Consider the following 9,884-nt stretch of genomic DNA (forward strand, 5'->3'; position numbering starts at 1 on the left):
CACGTGATTTTTTTGCTATGAGATGTAGTATAGGCATGTGTTATCACAGGAAGAAAGAAATCTAAGATTGGCATGAAAGCAATAGATTTACGGAAAGTTCTTATGAAATCCACAAGTCTATATTATATGCCTATTATAGTTCAGCATTGTGCTAACATGCTAGGATAATGATTTTCAAAGGGTACATGTGGGGACATAACAGAATATACCATGGATTTTTCAAATTCACCTATTTTGGAAAAGAATTTGGAACTATATCACTGTACATTGCCTTCAATAGTTTTGAGTGTGAATAATGTGATCCAGATGTGACTGAGAAAAATATGAAATGAAATATAATCCAAGTGAGTTCAAATATTATGCATGTAATAAATGATTTCAGTCTGAATATGAAAAAAGATGTTTATACTTCTATGAACATAAAAAAATCAGGTTTTCTCCCTCCAAGGTAAATGCTAAATTTATATTTAAGGGCTATGGATTTGATGGAATCCTAGGTTTTTAGTTTGCTTGGAGTGTCTTGATTTGCCCCAACTTATAAATATGGAAGAAAATCTAGTATAAGATGGCCTAGTACAGTCATTAGTAATTGTGATGGAGAAGCAAGAATTAAGGAAAATGTTAAGAATTGAGCTGGCCCTTAAAGGGAATTCAGGAGTTGATTTAGAAAAAAAAAAAAAAATAAGGGTGATAAGGGACACTTTGACTTATTTCCTGAGACTTCTTTTTGTCCATTCATGAAATGCTTTTTTTTAGTTAACTGCATTTTTAGTTCAATAAATCTATAGTCACATACATGGCTGCAAACGCATTATCAAATTTCCAAAATAGCCAACAGGCATTTTTGCTTTTTTAAAGGATTATATACTAAGAGAGAGACTAAGAGTTACTTTATATTTCTCTGGTTCCTTCACCAAGATATCTGATCACTGTTGGGACTAAGCTATTTGAACAGTCTGCAGTTTGCTGAACCTTGACCCCACATTAACTGAAGCAGTTTCAAATCCATTACAGGGAAGGTAAGTCACTTTGTAAGTCAAAGATTCTCATAAATTATTTTCATTATAGACTAATGGTCTGTGAAGATTCAAATCTTTCCAAGAGTTGCACGTACTGTTTTTTGTGTACTGTGGTGCAGTAGGGAAGTTACAAATTTTTTTTAAAACTTCAGCTGTTTAGAGAAAATCAATTCAGAGTCCATCAAAGTACCATTTAAGTCTTCTTCTGGCCAGATATTTTGTGAGCATTAGTGCAGAACAGCCTTATTTCTTTTATAAATATTGTGAATGATGGATATTTCAGGCTCTAGCTTATTTTTAAGTTTAGGAGAAAGTCAAATTAAATAATACCCATTTATAATAATTATGATTAACTTTTTTTTTTTGCCACATCCTACTTGACACAGTCCAATCACTGTGATAAATGTGTTGCACACTTTAAAGTAGCACTCTAAAGAACCCTTTCAGGAAAATGAGAAAACTAAGAGAGAGAAAGCTCAATAACTTACCCAAAGTAACACAGCTGGTAAGTGAAGTCAGATTTCAAACCCAGACCTGAATTTTTAACCCCTCCTCCATTAAGTGGGTATAATTGCTTTCCCCAACTCACATGGCTGGTGTGTTGGCCAAGCTGGTTTATTGCAAGTAATAGACCCCGCTCAAAAAACCTTAAGAAAAGAAAAAAAGAAAATGTGTTGGGAGCGTATAGGGATGATTGACAAAATTTTAAGAAGTGCTGAAGAAACCAGTTGTTTCAGAGGTCAGGGATTGGAACCAGGAATAAAATCAGATCCATTTCTCTTTTCATTTCCTATATTATGGTAGACTCAGAAATTGTACATATACTGTTTTATATCTTTGCAAATATTGTTTGGTTAAGCTGCCATTATTCCTTTTGACAGCTGCGATAACTAAGACATAGTAAGTAAATTGATGTATCCAAGGTGGGTGGCCGATTGGTTCCAGAGGTAGTCCCCAGCCCTCCAGATGTTGTATTGTGTTCTGCTAATCTATTTCTCTTTTATAAAGCCCTAATGTATCAGTATTCCTATAAGTATTAAAGATTTTTTTTAATTTTAGAGAGGTTAATGGAAGTTTTAATACATTTTAAAGAGAAAACAAATTTGATATTTGAGATACTCATATACCTCATATATCCTTATCGATATTGAGCATATGAAACCCAGGAACAATTCGTGTGCAATTAGTCTGTAACTTAAAAAAAAAGTGTTTGGTACTAAATTATAATATTAAATGAAAAGTTACCTCCACTAATATGGATTTCATTAATTCTTTGGAAAATTTTTCCCTTAAAATGCTTTTCTAAAGGCTATTTTGAAACATAACACAACTGAAAAAGGCTCTTTTGGTAAAAATTATTCAGTATTCTTTTCCTAACCTTTTCCTTATGTACACATGCTAATAAAATAAAGGTGAAGCTATGGATTAATTTCTGTGATACTCAGAACATTTTTTTACCTTTTGGTTTGTAAATAATTTAAAATAGACAGGTTTCCAAGTTAGATGCCTTATCCACAAGATGGTGTCCTAACATTAGCAGCCATTAGGTTGAGCTTACAAATAGCATTGACTTTACTTGACAAAAATGTTTTTTCAAGTTGAAAATGCCAAGCGCCCATGCATAAAAATAATTACTCCTCGGCTTGTGGTTTTGTGCAAAATTTACTTGGGAAAATGTATTGTTCAACTCAATTTGATTAACTCTCGTCGTTGATTTGTATTTATTTACGTTGATGCTACACTGGAATAGTCAGTTCATTAACTTCTAATTTAGCTAAAACAAAGAGGAAAACTGTTTTCCTTGCAAATCACAACACATTTTCAAACTGAGGTTTGTGTAATGTACATTTTATTTTATGTCATGAGAAATACACTTAAGAACTTAACATTTTTATCGTTTTATTTTTTTTTAATTTCCATAATGGTTTGCTTTTGAAATCATGGATGGTAACTTTTATTTAATCTTGCACCTGAGTGCATTTAAAATTTGAATATGGTAAGTTGTATGTTGTTTTTTGCTTTTAAAAACCAACATTTATTTCCAGGATCCTGAGAAATCTCTCGTTCTAAGTCTTACTGGTTATCATTGACTTTTGAACACATATAGACACTTTCGAATACCAATTCCTGGAGGAAAAGAGGTTGAATGCATTCTACGGATTTTAAAAGAGTGAATAAAAAAAGAAATTGTTTCAGATAAAATTAAGTAGACTGATAACCTCTAACTCTGTTTTAACACTAACTTAAAAAAAGCTAGACTTGCCTATATTGAAAGTGGTACTTTTGCTTTTAAAAAGATATTTTCATATGGAAAAAGAATCTAAAAAAAGAGTGGATATATGTATGTGTATAACTGATTCACTCTGTTGTATACGTGAAAGTAACACAATATTGTAAATCAACTATACTCCAATAAAAATTTTAAAAAAAAAAGATATTTTCCATGTTTCATTAGTTGTTAAAAAGCTGTTTGGGGGACCTTTCTATATTTTCACCCAGAAAAAGAAAGTTCATATGAAATCACTTGGCTATGTTAGAGGGCAAGAAAGAAGTATATCAAAGTGAGATATATAGAATCACTTAGTAAGTTATCCTCTGCATTAGTGTGAATTTTATAGAGTTTTGAAAATAAATCTGGCAATATATGTTTGGAAAAAGTATATACATACTCCTGAACCTAGCACCTCCTTTAGAAATCTATCCTACAGAAATAGAAGTACCAGTCTATTTGGGCATATGTACAATAATATTTACTGCAGCATTGTTCATGGAAGCCAAAATAAAATAATACTGTAAGAAGGTGAGTGCCCATCAAAAGATGAATGAATATATTCTGGTATGTCTATACCTTGGAATATTATTTAGCTGCTGAAAGAATGAACTAAAGCTATGAAGCTATATAAATTGCCTACAGGAAATTATATAGATATTGCTAAATGGGAAAATAAAGGAATTTATAATAAGATCATTTTAAAAAAACAAAAATCTTACATATTTATGATACATATGTATATTTATAGGCCCAGATATGTTTGTGTATGATTAAATAGTCATGGAAGGAAACATGGAAGAATTCATATTACCTTATTTACATGAGCTCCTTCTTGAGGGATCTCATGGCTTCCCCAGAAAGCAGACTCTGAGATAGAGATTGGCATGCAAGAAGTTTATGGAGGAATGCTCCCGGGGTCAACAATTGAAGGGAAATGAAGGAAAGGAGATTAAGCTGGGAGAGGGACCGGGCTGTGACACAATCACAGCAGCAGCTCAGCTAATCCCATGGTGACCTCTGGACCTCGGATGGTCCTGCATGGTCATTCCTAACTGGAGCAAGGGAGTCATTTTGCTCTACATTCTCTATTTGCCTTCCTGCCTCCTAAGCCTCCACACTGACTAGTCATTGGTTGTGGACTGCCCCCAGGTAGCTACAGCTCTGCTCAGCTGAAGATAATCCTTAGAAAGGAGGATTCAGCTGTGAGCTTCAACTGTCAACATTCCCAGCAACAGAAGGAATAAGCGCTTTAGTCCTGAAAGAAGTAAGGAAATTTAGTTGGCACACCAGAACATTCTCTAAAGAATAGAGTGAAGAATAATATGGTTGAATGGGGAAGAAGAGAGGAAGAGGTAGCCATACAAGAAAAGAGAAAAATAACTTTAACAAAAGCATTTAAACAAGTGGTAAAAGTGCATCAATACTGCAAGTGGTATGGGAGTAGCAATGCTATGAAAAATTCATAATGTTTTACCTGGAAAAGCCTTCCAAAACCTCTCTTGACCCAATTTTCTGGGTCATCTTTGCTTTTCAATGTACCGTATTTTCTTTGACAACACTGAAGGGATAAAATGCTCAGTAAAGAAGGATTGAGAAGTAAGCCTAAAGATTTTAATTTCAGAAGGAATGAATGTCTGATGAAGAAAGTTACATCACTCTGTACACTTATTGCAGTATTTTGGCTATGGTAAATGTATTCTTACTAAGATGCTATATTTGGAGAAAAAAATTGTCTTGGGAAAAGAGATAAACATGTCGATAATTTACTGTGCCTTGATGTATTATAGTAAGGCTCTGAACTATTTTAGATAGATTTTATATACAGCTTTGTAGTATTCATTTATTGAATAGCTATCATATGCCAGGCAGTTTATTAGGCCCTGGGGGACTACTACAGACTTAGTGATTCTGAGCCTTGTAGGAAAGACAAATGAATAAAGCCAATCACAGAATGATAAAGGCTGTGGTATAGGCAGTTAGAATGTTATGGGAACTCAAATGACCAATCAAACCAGAAGGTTGCAGGCTGAGGATGTCAAAGCTTTCAGGAAGAGAATACTTCTGAATTGTGGGGTGGATACTGGGAGCAGGTGAATAACAAGGAAGATGATCTAAGTGTAGAAAGGGCACCCTCAGGGAGCTGTAAACAGTCCAGTATATTGCAGTCGAGACTGTAAACTGTATGGATTGGGATGAGGGCATAAGTCTTAGGAGACCATGTTGGAGGAGAAAACACGGGAATGTGGGACCCTCGCGAGGCAGTTGGAGAGTGCCATTGAAGATGCCAGGAGGCAGGTGGAACAAACCAAGGAGCACGCAGCCTCCAAGGAGCGGGCAGCCCAGAACAAAATCCTGGACCTTGAGACCCAGCTGAGCAGGACCAAGACCGAACTCAGCCAGCTGCGGAGGAGCCGGGACGATGCTGACCACCGCTACCAGAGCCGCCTGCAAGACCTGAAAGACCGCCTGGAGCAGTCGGAGAGCACCAACCGCAGCATGCAGAACTATGTCCAGTTCCTCAAGTCATCCTATGCCAGCGTGTTTGGGGATGGTCCCTACACTTCCTACCTGACCAGCTCTCCCATCCGCTCCCGGTCTCCCCCTGCCTAAGCCGCCACTCTCAGGCTAGGCACTCGGATGGATGCCGTGGGAACTGAGGCGTTGCTAAGCCGCACCTGGAAAGCTTGTTGGTTTTCCTCTCTCTTCCCGTGATGAAATATGTTCAGGATCTTGTCTTAGCTCCTAGCTCTAGAAAAGTGCCTAAAGCAGCAGGGGATGAAGCAGAACCCACTTAGTTTTCTCCTCTCTGATAGCATCGCTTGATGAAAGTTTTTAATTACCCTGACAGGCCTTAAATCTACTACAATTAGGGTCAGATTTAAACTCACCGTAACTTTGCTCATTCTTTTCCCAAGAGAATGTTTGCACTGGACTTTCCCTCCAGTCCCCTTGTTTTCAGGATTCTCTCTCTTGGGTTTTCCCTAGCCTGAACCAGCAGGAGCTGTTAGCCAGAGGTCCTCACCACTCCTCATGTTCACTCGCTGTTTTCCTTATTTCATGGGTACGGTGTTTTCCCCAAGGTGCTCCCCTCCCAAGCCCGGTGGAAACCTCTTATGGCCAAGTTTTCTTGAGGCCACTTGCCCTCATGCACTTCGCAATAGATACTTGAGGGCTTATGTTCAGTTGGCCTTGTAAAAGTACAATGCCAATCTCATTGATTTTTTTCTTTGCCAGGTTTGTATCTGTGGAATGCATTTATTCTTGAAATATGTGTTTTGTTTTATGAAGTTGTTGCTTTTATAATCAATATTTAAGGCTCCATTGGATGATTTCCTTTACCTACCCCAGCCCTCTTCTAAAAATGATTCAGTAAAATGCTGCAGGAGAGCCAGTTGTTAAAGGACTTAGTGCATGGACCATTAGACTCTTCATTTCACTTTGGCCAGGTTGGCTTTCACCTTTGTGTGCTTTCACTTACAATCCTGTGAAAGGACTGGAGGAGACACACTGGAAGGCATTGCTCAGTGTGTGTCGGCAGACCACTTTAGCTGTTAGGAAGATGGGATGTGTATGCATTACTATTGTTTAAATGTTAATTGCTTTCTGAATGATAAGATTATGGGCTATTTTTGTTCTCTTCACATTTTCCCATATTTAAAAGAAAGAAGAACAAATTCTTCAGAGAGAACAAATTTGGTGCACTATGCTAAACCCTGACCTTTCCATTCTAGCTGATGTTGGCCTGTGGGTGCTCCAGTCTAGTCCTCTCTCAGCCACTTTAACCCAGGTCCGGAACTCTAGAGAATTCCCCCGTGTCTTCAAAAGCAATGGGTCCCACCCAGACATCTGGATTTCACCACCAGAAACCCCACCCTGACGGCCCCCCCCCCACCCCTTTTGGGAGACATTTGTAGTTTCTAGCTTTTAATGGTTTTTTTTTGTTTTTTTTGTTTTTACATTTTATTTCCAGCTTTTAATTTTGCCAAGGAAGGTCCTTGAATTTACTACTACCAGCTACCATTGCCACAAAACCAACCCTGTTTTCACACCCTTAATGTAAACGGACTTGAACTTTCATAGAATGTATGAAAATCTTCCTAAAAAAACACTAGACAATTTGTCAAACTAATGAAAACCTCCTCCGTGCAGGGTTCTGCTGTTTGTAATGCTGGTGTGGGAAACACCTCTCTTCGGGTCCATTGCTGGAATTCTCCCAAAAATGTTGTTTTTCATTGTAAAATATTGTATTACAAAAAGTCCAGAGATTTTGTGAAAAATGAAAAATGTTTATATTGCTTCAAAAAAAAAAAATGTTGGAGAAAGAAGCAGGAACAAGATCATAGTTCAGGATCCTGACAGGAAACACAGGGCACAGTCAAATAAGGTAATTTGAAGAGAATATAATAAAGCAGCTACTTATAAAGAAGTGGTGGGGGAGTAGGGCAAGTGTTGGACATTTCCACCCCAGGCCTGATACAGCAAGAGTTAGAGGGGCTTGTTAGAGCCTGGAGACAGAGTGGCTAAGTAAAGGGAGCTGCCTTCCTCACAGGAGGCGTTGCTTCTGTGGAGAGCTGCTGCAAACCTGCAGTGACATTGAAAAGAGGGAGCCAGGAGAACAAGTACCTTGCTTTGACCACAGGGAAGGTGAGCGTGTTGTTTTGTCCTTGTTAGAATGGACAAAGGTGGAGAAGAGCAGAAAGCAGCTCTGGAGGGGCAGACAGAAGATCTCTTCCATGAATAAGTGACAATTGCAGAATTGGAGATGAAGTAGGAGGCAGGTAGATGAAAAGGGGAAGGAAACAAATGGAGCAACCTGGCAAGAATCTGTGGCAGGAGTGTGCATGGTGAATCTAGAGACTAAAATAATGCCAGTGCAGCTAGGGTAGCGAGAGCAAAGAGGCGCGATGTGAAGTTACAAAGGCAGACTGCACAGGGCCAGCCATGCCAAATTAAATACTTTTGTCTTTATCCCAAGAGCAACGCAACACCATAGAGGAGTCTGATGATGGGTGACAGACAGTGGCATGGGAAATAAGTTAATTTGTGTAAAGATACTTTATAAATCATACAATACAATGTTAATATTACTTACTGTTATTAAACTTTAAATAAGAGCACTGTCTATTTCTAGTTGCCTTGAATTCACAATAAATTGGTTCCTATTTTACTATCTATAATAATTCCAAGATACTTACTAAATGGATGAAATGGCTGACAAAGATCAGAAAAAATTGTTTTAGAATGACATTCGTATCAGAGAAATCAGTTTTGTTGTGCTTTGGTGAATATACAGATAATTCTTGTTTTACAAGGTAGTGCAGGGCTGTAAAAATGATCTTGCAGGTTGAAACCATGCAAAGTGATCTTAATAATCATTGGGAAAAATGGTGATTGTTATATGACCTTTAAACATGTTTTTGGCAAAACATTAACTACTCCGTTATGTTGGTTATAAAAGTAAAGGGAAATTTAAAAAAAAGATAAATCGAGTATTTATTTAATACTCTGAGATTTAAAACACTAGACACATTGAGAATTGAAGTGTTTTATTTCTTTAAAAAAAGTGTCAAGTGTAGTTTGATCAGTGTTTGCCTTTTTCCTCTTATAATGTAACTTAGCATACGCAGCAAGATTCTTTTTTCATGTCTTGGTATTGTCATACTCCTTTCAAAATTTGGATTCATTTCCAAAATTTTATCTTTTGCACTTTGAATGTTGTGACATAACTCCAAGAGTTCTTTTAATGTGAAGCTTTTGGCTGGTGTCACTTCTCTGGGATATCTTAATTTTTTTCGTAGTAAGTGCTCATTTAGGTCAATGAATTCTAATAATATCCACTTTCACTTCTAGCAGTATTGCTTTTCACTTCTTTCTTGCATTTTCATATCTTGACTAATTCTCTCTTCAGATTATTCAGTATTATAAAGTGTTACCTGGGTTTGTCACTGAGAGACAAAGAGGCAATATAACCATGTGCTTTACTGTCTAAAAGTAAAGTGAATACCAGATGCACAGTGACCAGTCACCAACAGACCTTAGAAGAGTTGCGGTGACTGGTAGCTGATCATGATGTGCATCTGCTGTTTATGTAGTGGTTTGCAGACAAAGAACTAGTAGCGAAGAAGAGAAAGAACAGTCTCTTCTTCATGCAATTTACTCACACTAAATATATACCATGGTAACAGAAATTTGAACCATTTTGTGGAGGGACTGTTGTTATTTATTTAACTAAACTGTATTAACTGAAATTCATACATTTGGAACAATGTGAAGCCAGGACTGCCTATATATTTAATCAGTGGCTAAGCAGAGAGCAAATAGGAACAAATAATTTTGGGAAATGCATTAGGCTAGATAAAAAGGAGGGAAATATGAGTCCTCTTCCAACTAGGCATGTGGGTTACTTCTTAATTTAATGTGTGACACCACATTATAGAGAAATGCATCATATGTGCTATGCTTAGAAGTGAGTAAAATTAATAGAAGCTCCTATTTGCTACATGTAAATTTTATGATTTTTTAAAAGGTGATAATTCCAAGTGGCTAAAATTTCAAGAGAAACAAAAGGCTATACAATGAAAAAATTCTTCCTA

At 36.9% G+C, this 9,884-nt stretch overlaps 1 protein-coding gene across 1 annotated transcript; it reads left to right on the forward strand.

Moving 5' to 3' along the window:
- The first annotated feature begins 5,508 nt into the window (after positions 1–5,508).
- Positions 5,509–6,127, forward strand: LOC130843965 (outer dense fiber protein 2-like). The gene has a single exon (XM_057719911.1). The coding sequence runs from the start codon at positions 5,509–5,511 to the stop codon at positions 5,899–5,901; it is 393 nt and encodes a 130-aa protein (XP_057575894.1). The 3' UTR covers positions 5,902–6,127.
- Positions 6,128–9,884: the final 3,757 nt, after the last annotated feature.

This window comes from Hippopotamus amphibius, chromosome 1, assembly GCF_030028045.1.
Source record: "Hippopotamus amphibius kiboko isolate mHipAmp2 chromosome 1, mHipAmp2.hap2, whole genome shotgun sequence".
Classification (NCBI taxonomy): Eukaryota; Metazoa; Chordata; class Mammalia; order Artiodactyla; family Hippopotamidae; genus Hippopotamus; species Hippopotamus amphibius.

Excerpts from the sequence above, each read along its gene's own strand:
- LOC130843965 (XM_057719911.1), top strand. The coding sequence starts at position 5,509 with ATGTTGGAGGAGAAAACACGGGAATGTGGGACCCTCGCGAGGCAGTTG.